This window comes from Salmo trutta, chromosome 29 (genome assembly GCF_901001165.1).
Source record: "Salmo trutta chromosome 29, fSalTru1.1, whole genome shotgun sequence".
In the NCBI taxonomy this organism is placed as follows: Eukaryota; Metazoa; Chordata; class Actinopteri; order Salmoniformes; family Salmonidae; genus Salmo; species Salmo trutta.
Window position 1 is genome coordinate 8664372 of NC_042985.1, and position 13741 is coordinate 8678112.

Genomic DNA, 13741 nt, shown 5'->3' on the forward strand with positions numbered 1-13741 from the left:
GGGGGGAGAGGAGAGAGAGGGGAGAGGAGAGGGGGGAGAAGGAGAGAGGGAGAGAGAGATTGGGAGAGAAGGAGAGGATACTTAAATGTACGAGATTGGGTGATGCAGGCAAGTCTCTTACAAGCAACATTTTGTTGATAACATTTGATAGACACAGCAGGCAGGTTGGATAAGAGGTCAATAAACTTCCATTCAACACAGACTTCTACTATTATAAGAAGTTTATTCATGGTCGTACAGTATATACACAATACAGTATATTTACACTGAAGAGGATTTGAACACATTACACCATAAATTAACACCATCTCACTGACACAGCAGTGAAGTTAGCAAACCCTCCCATGTTGGTATCAACACACTGGATGTCCCAAATGGAACCCTATTCAGTGCACTACTTTTGACCAGGGCCCATAGTGCACTATGAAGGGAATAGGGTGCCATTTGGGATGCAGCCTCAATACACAATATATTACTGGCAACTTCGAGCGCCAACACTTGAAGTAAAACTGATGGGCATCAAACCGAAGGGCAAAATCCTACACATAGGTAACCCTGACTTTTGTGTACATTTTTGTTACATGCACAAGTCAGAGTTTAGCCCAGTAGCAGAACATGTTTAAAATCGAATGAACATCTGAGCTAGTATGAGCGATTGGTATAGGAGAGTGTCATTGGTTTAGAGACAGTCCCAGTCTCTATAATGAGACCTTTCTGCTGTGTCCTTACGGAGTTGTTTACTCATATCACACACACACACACACACACACACACACACACACACACACACACACACACACACACACACACACACACACACACACACACACACACACACACGACCCAGTTGAGTGTTACGTTCCACTGTCCTGTGAAGTGAGTAGACTCTGTCAGTGTTCAGTAGATCTGGGACACGTGTCTTTATGGCCCGTTTTGTCCTACCATCCGTTTTAGGGTTGCAGAACTCCAGTAACCTTCCCAAAATCCCCAGGTTTTCCAGAAATCTTGGTTGGTAGATTCTGGATTTCCTGCTTAATCCCTCCTGATTTCGGGAGTCTTCCAACTAGATTTCTGGAAAACCTGGTAATTTTGGTAGTTACCGGAAAATCGCAACCCTAGTCCCTTCTATCCTCAGGCTCAGGTTTAACTGGTAGTCAATCCATCTTAGTGATGCTCCAGAGGGGGAAGTGTGGGGTGTGTTGGGGGCACACAGGGGCTTTTGACCTGGTCCCTGGGGGTTTGGGCCCAAGATATGACAGGATGAGGCATCCTTCCCCCCCTTCCCTGAGTCTCCTCTCAACATATCCCAATCGCTCCTGTCCTGTCCTCTCTTTTGCTTCACCATCTTCCTCACCCCTCCTCTCCTCTCCTCTCCTCACCCCTCCTCTCCACGTCACTCTGATGCCAGAGCTCCGCGGCCCCCTGCTCTGAACACTGGGGGCCTGTGAATGTGTACTCCCCCTGGCCGAGGTCTCTCGACACACTCTTTCTCTCGCTCTCCTCTCCCTCTCTCTCTCCCACTCTCACACAGAGAGCTATGATTCTGTGACTGCTAGCCCCTGCCTGGGACAGTGCGGCCGGTGCCGTACAACGGCTACCTTCTTTTCCTCATGCTAGTCTCCAGCCTCCCCAGCTCCTCGTAGGACTGGTAGAAGACATCTAGCTCACGGGGGCCCCAGCCCCGCCAGACACACAGGCACCAGGCCCTATTTTCGTTGCGAAAGCCACACACAACCGTGTCCTTTGCCACCAGTGCGGCCTCCTCCAGGGTCCTGAGAGAGAGAGAGGGGGGTAAAGAGCGAGAGAGAGGGAGGAAGAGAGAGAGGGGGAAGAGGGATAGAAAGAGAGAAGGGTGAGATAGGGAGGAGGGAAAGAGAGAGTTAAACATTGAAATGAGTATGTGTGGATTCTTCCTAGAAGTAGCCAGGCTTTACTGAGAAGAGGTTCCCTGGAAGGCTACTGAGGAGTACACACAACACCCTGTTTACATAGGATTTATACCTCCAGGTAGGAGGTGCCCTTAGGCACACATCTAGGATGAACTTACCTTTTCTAAAACCTGACTAACTCTAAATCTTAGATCAGGGTTTAAAGTGCCATCGACAGGTTAATACATACTTTCCAGAAATGACACAAACAGGTAAATCATACCTCATCGCACTCTTGATTTATGTAGGACATGACACAAACACTCTGGGAAGAGGGAAGGCTTTCCAAATAGTTTGTTGCCGTGTTGCGTGCTTAACCATGCATCATATACACACCCCCATATTATCTTCCTGCCACTGTTGTTTCATGTGTTGTAGCTCACCAAGACTACCATCATCCTCTCTGGTATGCACTGCAATCTACAATACTGATGGTTACATGTAACCTACAATACTGATGGTTCCATACAATCTACAACACTGATGGTTCCATACAATCTACAACACTGATGGTTCCATGTAATCTACAATACTGATGGTTCCATGTAATCTACAATACTGATGGTTCCATGTAATCTACAACACTGATGGTTCCATGTAATCTACAACACTGATGGTTCCATGTAATCTACAACACTGATGGTTACATGTAATCTACAACACTGATGGTTCCATGTAATCTACAATACTGATGGTTCCATGTAATCTACAATACTGATGGTTCCATGTAATCTACAATACTGATGGATACTGATGGTTCCATGTAATCTACAATACTGATGGTTCAATACAATCTACAACACTGATGGTTCCATACAATCTACAACACTGATGGTTCCATGTAATCTACAACACTGATGGTTCCATGTAATCTACAACACTGGTGGTTACATGTAATCTACAACACTGATGGTTACATGTAATCTACAACACTGATGGTTACATGTAATCTACAACACTGATGGTTACATGTAATCTACAACACTGATGGTTACAAACATAGGTGAGCATAAGACCACTATGGGGTAAAGGTATTTTGTATTGAAATATATTTTCCCCCCTGTCACACACACAACTGCACGCAAGCACACACACACCCAGAAAAGTGTCACTTAGACAGAATAGTCATTTGTTAGCGGTGTCGCCATAGAAAATGAAGACTTTCCTGCCCTATAAAGCCTTTAGAAATTGTAGTTTGTTTCAAATGGGATTAAATTGATAAACAGAGACCGTGTTCGATAGCATTACATATGTGGTGCATTGTGGGTAATTGTGACTGATTGATCTACAAATCCTAATGACTCGTTATTTAGGATGCAAGGTGATTTGTAGATTTGACTGACTGATCTACAAATCACCTTGCATCCTAAATAACTAGTCATTATGATTTGTAGATCAGTCAGTCAGTCTACAGTCAATGTGAAACAAGCCCAGAGCCTCCAGCGTGTTTCTCACAGCCTTTCCTGTCTTCCTGCGACCCTATGGCCTGACCTCAACCTGTCCCTGGTGCTACTAGTCTAAACGGGATCTGACGTCACCCTATTGATGTTGAAATTTAAATGGTTAAGGTAAGGGTTAATGTTATTGTTAAAGTTAAAGTTAGGGTTTGGGTAGGGGTTAAGGATGTCCAAAGGATCCCAGATAGCACTAACCCCCTGACAACCACTGCTTATTAAGGACCTCGGCTTTGGGTGGCCCTTTCATTGCCTGCTGCTAAAACCTCACGCACGCACACTGACACACGTACACGCATGCACTTTAGACAGAAGTCCTCTTCTGCTGTAGCTAAAACAGCTGCTGGGACGTTTATAGGAATAATTACAGAGTGGGGAAAAACCCCGTTAAGCACATGATGAGGGATCTCTGCTCGGTCTTTATTGAAGCTGAATCAGCAAATTAATCTCCAGCTCCTTTTCTTGCTGTGCCAGAGTGTGTACGTCCCAAATTGCACCTTATTCCCTCTGTAGTGCAATACTTTTGACCAGGGCACTACATAGGGAACAGGGTGCTACTACATATGGACTAGGGTTCCATTTGGGATGTAGCCAGACAGTTCTGCTGGCCTACTTTGCTACAGCAGATAAAGAGGTCCCACACTCCACAGGTCTGGAATGAGGCCTGGTTTTCACTGTTAACACCATGGCTGGATCCCAAATGGAACCCCATGCCCTACATAGGGCCCATAGGTGTTCTGGTCAAAAGTAGTGCACTCTATAGAGCAAAGGGTGCCATTTGGGATGCATCCCATGGCTTGGACGGGGCAATGCGCCGGTGTTACGGTAGAAAGACATTGCCCTGACATTTGGTTCCGCCCTGTATTAAAATTCTAAATCAAATAGCTAAATGATCCTTGGTATGCCCTTCTTAAAACAATTCCATATAGCTTAGTAGAACCCCCACCCCCTCTTCCCCCGGCTTAGACAGGGCTTAGACTGTAATGGGTTAATCAACGGAGCACTTTCCCACACTGTTTTGTTGGATGTTATAATTGCATTGGGGATACTTTGGGTGGTGCAATCTATTTGAAAGTGACTATAGTTTACAGCAGGTGTCTTCAACTGCACTCCTGGAGCATGGAGGGTTGCTGTTCTGCTTCCCGGACAATGGCGAAGGTACAAAAAAGATTGAAGAATTCCGATATGACATCATCGTTTGAGCACTATCCAGGTTTAAACTACGGCGCGCGACATGGTTCAATATAAATCAGCACAATCTACTTCATTTTTTTCAAATTGACGCTGTCTTTGGAGCTAGAATTGGGATCATGTATACTGTGCTAATGATGACACAAAAAAAGAGCAACGGAAAGCATTGTACAATACCGCAAAATCACCAAATGAGGCATTTATGGTAGTAAGTACATGGGGGTAATTATACACCTTTGTCATTAAGGCCATGGACTGACCAGACAGGACACACAGCCACACAACTGGCTTCCCAGCTCTAGATCAGTTCTATATCTCACTATCGTGCCGAGCACAACGAAAGTGTGCTGGCTCAGACAGTCTTTTCCAGCACGGTTACAGCTACTATGGTGGATACGTAACCAGGCCAGCCCAGTACGGCTCTGCTCGGCAGGGTGTAAAGGCTATTACTGAAGGAGCAGCTGTAGACAACAGACACTGTGGCCCTTGAAGGCTAGGAATGGGATACCTGCTTTAGAGCATCAACCCATACAATTGGGTACTCTACAATTGGGTACTTCCTATGGATCCCAAAGGAAATACCATTTAGGCCAGTGATGCTCAACCCTATTCCTGGAGATCTACCGTCCTGTAGGTTTTCAGTCCAACCCTAACCTGACATACCTGATTCAGCTAGTTAAGGTCTTGGTAAGCAGCTAATAAACTAAGGTGTGCTAAATAATGGTTAGACTGAAACCCTGCAGGACGGTAGAGCTCCAAGAAGGCAGCCCTGACCTAGCCTATCAGAGGGCAAGGGAGGGCTATTACCATATTCACAAAACCTATCTACACTTCTCAGATTTAAAAGCATTGTCTAGGGGGTGGGGCTAGGAGTGGATTTGTAACTGGCTGATCCATCAGCATGGTGGAAGATGATTGGACAGAGTCTACACACCTCACTGGCTATCAAAAATAATGGATGCATCTCAAACTGTCCCTTTAGACTATTGAGAAACAGCCTTCCTGACAGGATATGACCTCACCCGTAAGAGGAAGTTCCAGGGGGGCAGAGCACAGCGATGACACGCCCCCTGAGCTGTCCTGTCTGCCGCTGGACCTCGATCACCATCACGTCACCACCACTCCTGGAACACAACACAGTAGTGACTAAACATCTGATGTTGGCAGAGTCAAATAGATCGTGTTTCAGTGGGGCTGACCACATAGATTATACTCATAGATTCTAATTATACTCTGATTCAAATCACTTCTTGCTGATTCGAGTATTGGCTCAAAAATGACAAAGAAGCCCACAACGTGTCTGCTGCAGAGGGACAAGACAAAGCCATGATAAAATATATTGGCTCACCATTTACTAGAAAGTTAGATAGAGAACAAGCTATAGCTGACTAGCACTACAACTAACGTTAACAATCATGGTTACTTTGCACATTTTTTATTTTTATGTTTGACATACTTGGTTAGTTGAATACTATTTTGTAAATGACAAACCTTATTCAAAACTCTAAATTGTGATTTGAGGACAGACCTAAGTTCCATCTGTTGGCATATTTCCACCATTAGACTTGACCCATGTTTGGCCTAAAGACATAGACCTTAGTGTTTCACCCTCTGAAGCCTGGCCCAAAACAAGTCTACTCTGGGCCAGAAAAAGACCCTGACCTGGCACCAGACTGGGCCATTTGGGCCTTTTCTAAAAAACATTTTCCTTCACAAAAGGAACCGTTCAGATATTTCAGTGGGTGTTGATTCTGCTCTTCACAAGTGTTCAGTGTCAGCCCGAGCTATGGAAACACAACTTCCCCTAAATAACAACTAGTGCTTACATCCAAAACAGATTGGAGTAGGACCAGACAGACCAGATGGAAATGTGTTGCAGTATCAGATCTCACAACGCCTGGAGGAGTGTTAACGTCTCAGGAACCACCTAAATATGGTAGAGCAATCTTTTCTTGACTGCAAAAAAATAGGACTTGGAACCCGACCCCTAAGTCTGTTGTATGACAGTGTGACATGCTGGGTTTGTGTGTGTAGCATTGTGGGTACCTGGGGATCCAAAGGGTTCCATTGACAGCCAGCACAGTGAGGGCCTGCAGGTGGGGGGGAGAGGTGGTAAAGGTTGTGGTGGGGTCAGAGTTCACCACAGGGTCAGGGTCGCCTGGGTGGTCCTGAGGCCTCTCTTCCTCCTCATTGGAAAAAGGCAAACTGCTGGAACTAGCCAATGAGCTGAGCGCGCAGGAACTGGATCTGTCCAATCCCAGCGGCTCTGATAAGGGGCCGGATCGGTCAAATCCCAGCGAAGGGGTGGAGTCAGAGGACATGGAGCAGTAGTCCGTCAGCGAATCCTGGTGCTGGATGATCTGAGTCCCCGCTTCCTCGCTGTAGATCAGCGTCACTTTGCCGTTAGGACACTCCTCCTCCTCCTCATCTAGACTCTTCCTCTTTGAGTCAAGGTCAGGACTAGTAGCCATGGTAACACCTGCAGGTCGCTGTACAGTGAACACGTCCCGGAGAGGGTTGGCGTCTCCACAGCTGGAATGACGAAATGACATTTGTATTATGTGTATGTATTGGTCACATGGTCTGTTGCATAGTGAAATTGTGTCTTGGCTGTGTATTTATTATGGATCCCCATTAGCTGCTGACTCTTCCTGGGGTCCAAAAAAATGAAGGCAGTTTATACAATTTTAAAAACATGACAATACATTTCACAGATTTCACAGCACACTGTGTGCCCTCAGCCCCCTACTCCACCACTAGCACATATCTACAGTTCTAAATCCATGTGTCTATAGTGCATATTTTATTGTGTGTGTATGCATGTGTCTGTGGCTATGTTTATGTTGCTTCACAGTCCCCGCTGTTCCATAAGGTATATTTTTATCTGTTTTTTTAATCAAGTTACTTGATGTGGAATAGAGTTCCATGTAGTCATGGCTCTATGTAGTACTGTGTGCCTCCCATAGTCTGTTCTGGACTTGGGGACTGTGAAGAGACCTCTCGTGACATGTCTTGTGGGGTATACATGGGTGTCTGAGCTGTGTGCCAGTACTTTAGACAGACAGCTCGGTACATTCAACATGTCCATACCTCTCATAAATACAAGTAATGATGAAGTCAATCTCTCCTCCACTTTGAGCCAGGAGAGATTGACATGCATATTATTAAAATTAGCTCTCTGTGTACATCCAAGAGCTAGCCGTGCTGCCCTGTTCTGAGCCAATTGCAATTTTCCTAAGTCCCTCTTTGTGACACCTGACCACATGACTGAACAGTAGTCCAGGTGCAACAACACTAGGGCCTCTAGGACCTACCTTGTTGATAGTGCTGTTAAGGTCTCCATCTTAGCTACTGTTGTATCAAAATGTTTTGACCATGACAATGACAATCCAGTAATAGTATTAGTTTAGTCCCCGCAACTTGCTCAATTTCCACATTATTTATTACAAGGTTTAGTTGAGGTTTAGTGAATGATTTGTCCCAAATACAATGCCTTTAATTTTAGAAATATTTACGACTAACTTATTCCTTGCCAACCACTCTGAAACTAATAGCTGACATGTTTAGTGTTGATTCATCCACATACATAGACACACTGGCTTTACTCATGCCATTAGTAAAGATTGAAAAAAGTTAGGGCCCTAGACAGCTGCCCTGGGGAATTCCTGATTCTACCTAGGTTATGTTGGAGAGGCTTCCATTAAAGAACACCCTCTGTGTTCTGTTAGACAGGTAACTCTTTATCCACAATATAGCAGGGGGTGTAAAGCCATAACACATACAATTTTCCAGCAGCAGACTATGATCGATAATGCACTGAAGTCTAACAAAACAGCCCCCACAATCTTTTTATCATCAATTTCTCTCAGCCAATCATCAGTCATTTGTGTAAGTGCTGTGCTTGTTGAATGTCCTTCCCTATAAGCATACTGAAAGTGTGTTGTCAATTAGTTTACTGTAAAATAGCATTATATCTGATCAAACACAATTTTTTCCAAAAGTTTACTAAGGGTTGGTAACGGGCTGTTTGGTCGTCTTTTTGAGCCAGTAAAGGGGGCTTCACTATTCTATACATGACTTTTGCTTCCCTCCAAGCCTGGGGGCACACAGTTTCTAGTAGGGATAAATTGAAAATATAGCAAATAGGAGGGGCAATATCGTCCGCTATTATCCTCAGTACTTTTCCATCCAAGTTATCAGACCCTGGTGGGTTGTCATTGTTGATAGACAATAATAATTATTTCACCTCTTCCACACTCACTTTATGGAATTCAAAATAACAATGCTTGTCTTTTTCATAATTTGGTTAGATATACTTGGATGTGAAGTGTCAGCGTTTGTTGCTGGAATGTCATGCCTAAATTTGCTAATCTTGCCAATGAAAATATTATTAAAGTAGTTGGCAATATCAGTTGGTTTTGTGATAAATGAGCCATCTGATTGAATGAATGATGGAGCTGAGTTTGCCTTTTTTCCCAAAATATAATTTAAGGTGATCCAAAGCTTTTTACTATCATTCTTTGTCATTTATCTTTGTTTCATAGTGTAGTTTCTTCTTTTTATTTCCTAAGTCCCTTTTTAGTTAGTATATTAGTTAGTATAGTATACTATAGAATGTTAGTATAGTTGGTCAACTACACAAGACATTGGGTTTTATGGCCATGGTGTTCTAAAGTCAAGTTTGAATATCTTTCCTATCAGTCAAAGCCCTCTCCAGTCACCATCACCACTCACTCACCCAATCTACCACCAGCGTATCCTATAGCTGTGTTCTACCTACCACCAGCGTATCCTATAGCTGTGTACTACCTACCACCAGCGTATCCTATAGCTGTGTCCTACCTACCACCAGCGTATCTTATAGCTGTGTCCTACCTACCACCAGCGTATCTTATAGCTGTGTTCTACCTACCACCAGCGTATCCTATAGCTGTGTCCTACCTACCACCAGCGTATCCTATAGCTGTGTCCTACCTACCACCAGCGTATCCTATAGCTGTGTTCTACCTACCACCAGCGTATCTTATAGCTGTGTTCTACCTACCACCAACGTATCCTATAGCTGTGTCCTACCTACCACCAGCGTATCCTATAGCTGTGTTCTACCTACCACCAGTGTATCCTATAGCTGTGTACTACCTACCACCAGCGTATCCTATAGCTGTGTTCTACCTACCACCAGTGTATCCTATAGCTGTGTCCTACCTACCACCAGCGTATCCTATAGCTGTGTCCTACCTACCACCAGCGTATCTTATAGCTGTGTCCCAGCTACCACCAACGTATCCTATAGATGTGTCCTACCTACCACCAGCGTATCTTATAGCTTTGTCCTACCTACCACCAGCGTATCCTATAGCTGTGTCCTACCTACCACCAGCGTATCTTATAGCTGTGTCCTACCTACCACCAGCGTATCCTATAGCTGTGTACTACCTACCACCAGCGTATCCTATAGCTGTGTACTACCTACCACCAGCGTATCCTATAGCTGTGTACTACCTACCACCAGCGTATCTTATAGCTGTGTCCTACCTACCACCAGCGTATCCTATAGCTATGTACTACCTACCACCAGTGTATCTTATAGCTGTGTCCTACCTACCACCAACGTATCCTATAGCTGTGTCCTACCTACCACCAGCGTATCTTATAGCTGTGTTCTACCTACCACCAGCGTACAGTGAGAGAAAAAATATTTGATACCCTGCTGATTTTGTACATTTTCCCACTGACAAAGAAATGATCAGTCTATAATTTTAATGGTAGGTTTATTTGAACAGTGAGAGACAGAATAACAAAACAAAATCCAGAAAAACGCATGTTACAAATGTTCTAAATTGATTTGCATTTTAATGAGGGAAATAAGTATTTGACCCCTCTGCAAAACATGACTTAGTACTTGGTGGCAAAACCCTTGTTGGCAATCACAGAGGTCAGACATTTCTTGTAGTTGGCCACCAGGTTTGCACACATCTCAGGAGGGATTTTGTCCCACTCCTCTTTGCAGATCTTCTCCAAGTCAATAAGGTTTTGAGGCTGACGTTTGGCAACTTGAACCTTTAGCTCCCTCCACAGATTTTCTATGGGGTTAAGGTCTGGAGACTGGCTAGGCCACTCCAGGACCTTAATGTGCTTCTTCTTGAGCCACTCCTTTGTTGCCTTGGCCGTGTGTTTCAGGTCATTGTCATGCTGGAATACCCATCCACGACCCATTTTCAATGCACTGGCTGAGGGAAGGAGGTTCTCACCCAAGATTTGACGGTACATGGCCCCGTCCATCGTCCCTTTGATGCGGTGAAGTTGTCCTGTCCCCTTAGCAGAAAAACACCTCCAAAGCATAATACTTACACCTACATGTTTGACGGTGGGGATGGTGTTCTTGGGGTCATAGGCAGCATTCCTCCTCCTCCAAACACGGCGAGTTGAATTAATGCCAAAGAGCTCCATTTTGGTCTCATCTGACCACAACACTTTCACCCCGTTGTCCTCTGAATCATTCAGATGTTCATTGGCAAACTTCAGACGGGCATGTATATATGCTTTCTTGAGCAGGGGGACCTTGCGGGCGCTGCAGGATTTCAGTCCTTCATGACGTAGTGTGTTACCAATTGTTTTCTTGGTGACTATGGTCCCAGCTGCCTTGAGATCATTGACAAGATCCTCCCGTGTAGTTCTGGGCTGATTCCTCACCGTTCTCATGATCATTGCAACTCCACGAGGTGAGATCTTGCATGGAGCCCCAGGCCGAGGGAGATTGACAGTTCTTTTGTGTTTCTTCCATTTGCGAATAATCGCACCAACTGTTGTCACCTTCTCACCAAGCTGCTTGGCGATGGTCTTGTAGCCCATTCCAGCCTTGTGTAGGTCTACAATATTGTCCCTGACATCCTTGGAGAGCTCTTTGGTCTTGGCCATGGTGGAGAGTTTGGAATCTGATTGATTGATTGCTTCTGTGGACAGGTGTCTTTTATACAGGTAGCAAGCTGAGATTAGGAGCACTCCCTTTAAAACCTGTTGGGGATAGGGGGCAGTATTTGCACGGCCGGATAAAAAACGTACCCGATTTAATCTGGTTACTACTCCTGCCCAGTAACTAGAATATGCATATAATTGTTTGATTTGGATAGAAAACACCCTAAAGTTTCAAAAACTGTTTGAATGGTGTCTGTGAGTATAACAGAACTCATATGGCAGTCAAAACCCTGAGACAAATCCTGACAGGAAACTGAAATCTGATGTGTGGATATCACTTCAAACATTTGCCATTGAAACACACAGGGGCTTGTGAATCATTTAGCACTTCCTATGGCTTCCACTAGATGTCCCCAGTCTTTACAAAGTGGTTTGAGTCTTCTATGGTAGTAACTGACCCAAAGAGAGGCTGTGGCACTTAGTCACAGGGGATGGGCCATTACCATTGTGACGTCGGCGCCCATGACTACTCTCCCTTTTCGAAACGTTTTGAAAAACAATGCAACTGTCCCAATGGAATATTATTGAAGCCCTGGTTGAAAAAGCCCCTAAAGATTTATGTTATACAACGTTTGACATGTTTGAACGAACTTAAATATATTTTTTTTGCTCTTTCTTGACGACAAGTCAGACGCACACGGTACATTTTCACTAGCCTTCGGAGCGCGCTAACACTATTGGGACATAAATTATTAACTTTTTTGAACAAAACTACATTTGTTATGGACCTGGGATTCCTAGAAGTGCCTTCTGATAAAGATAATCAAAGGTAAGGTATTATTTACAATAGTATTTTTGATGGTTGATCGTTCCAAGTTGGCTCCAACATGTATAGCCTAGACTTTTTTTCTGGGCATACCACGTCGTTTATTGCAAAGTGTGATTTCCCAGTAAAGTTATTTTTAAATCTGGCAAAGCGATGGCATTCAAGACATGTTAATCTGTAAGTCTTTGAATGACAATATTACATTTTAACAATGTTTTCGAATAGTAATTTTGTAAATTGTAGCGCTAATTCAGCATTTGAGGGAAAAGATTTTCTGAACGTCATGCGCCGATGTAAAATGCTGTTTTTATATATAAATATGAACTTTATCGAACGAAAAATGCATGTATTGTGTAACATGATGTCCTAGGAGTGTCATCTGATGAAGGTTGTCAAAGGTTAGCGCTGCATTTAGCTGTGTTTTGGGTATTTGTGATGCATGCTAGTTGCTTTGAAAATGGCTGTGTGATTATTTCTGGCTGGGTACTCTGCTGACATAATCTAATGTTTTGCTTTTGCTGTAAAGCCTTTTTGAAATCGGACAACGTGGTTTGATTCAGGAGAGGTGTATCTATAAAACGGTGTAAAATAGTCATATGTTTGAGAAATTGAAGTTATAGCATTTATGAAGTTTTGCATTTAGCGCGACGCGATTCCACTGGCTGTTGATTAGGGTGGGACGCAAGCATCCCACTGGCCCAGACAGGTTAAGAGTGTGCTCCTAATCTCAGCTCGTTACCTGTATAAAAGACACCTGGGAGCCAGAAATCTTTCTGATTGAGAGGGGGTCAAATACTTATTTCCCTCATTAAAATGCAAATCAATTTCTAACATTTTTGACATGCATTTTTCTGGATATTTGTGTTATTCTGTCTCTCACTGTTCAAATTAACCTACCATTAAAATTACAGACTGATCATTTCTTTGTCAGTGGGCAAACGTACAAAATCAGCAGGGGATCAAATGCTTTTTTCCCTCACTGTATCCTATAGTTGTGTCCTACCTACCACCAGCGTATCTTATAGCTGTGTCCTACCTACCACCAGCGTATCTTATAGCTGTGTCCTACCTACCACCAGCGTATCCTATAGCTGTGTCCTACCTACCACCAGCATATCCTATAGCTGTGTACTACCTACCACCAGCGTATCCTATAGCTGTGTTCTACCTACCACCAGCGTATCCTATAGCTGTGTTCTACCTACCACCAGCGTATCCTATAGCTGTGTCCTACCTACCACCAGCGTATCTTATAGCTGTGTCCTACCTACCACCAGCGTATCCTATAGCTGTGTACTACCTACCACCAGTGTATCCTATAGCTGTGTACTACCTACCACCAGTGTATCCTATAGCTGTGTACTACCTACCACCAGTGTATCCTATAGCTGTGTACTACCTACCACCAGTGTATCCTATAGCTGTGT

The 13741-nt window shown here is 44.0% G+C and overlaps 1 protein-coding gene across 3 annotated transcripts in view; it reads right to left on the minus strand.

Annotated features, from left to right (window-relative positions):
* Nucleotides 1-203: 203 nt before the first annotated feature.
* The window catches only part of LOC115166860 (leucine-rich repeat serine/threonine-protein kinase 1), a 133299-nt gene continuing 119761 nt past the window's right edge, over nt 204-13741 (minus strand). For all 3 annotated transcript variants that reach the window (XM_029720749.1, XM_029720748.1, XM_029720747.1), the window contains exons 36-38: nt 6620-7105; nt 5596-5697; nt 204-1772 (exon numbers count right to left, since the gene is read on the minus strand). In XM_029720749.1, coding sequence (XP_029576609.1) covers nt 1595-1772; nt 5596-5697; nt 6620-7105 — 766 coding nt within the window. In that variant the 3' untranslated portion in view covers nt 204-1594. The remainder of the gene's footprint in view (nt 1773-5595; nt 5698-6619; nt 7106-13741) is intronic.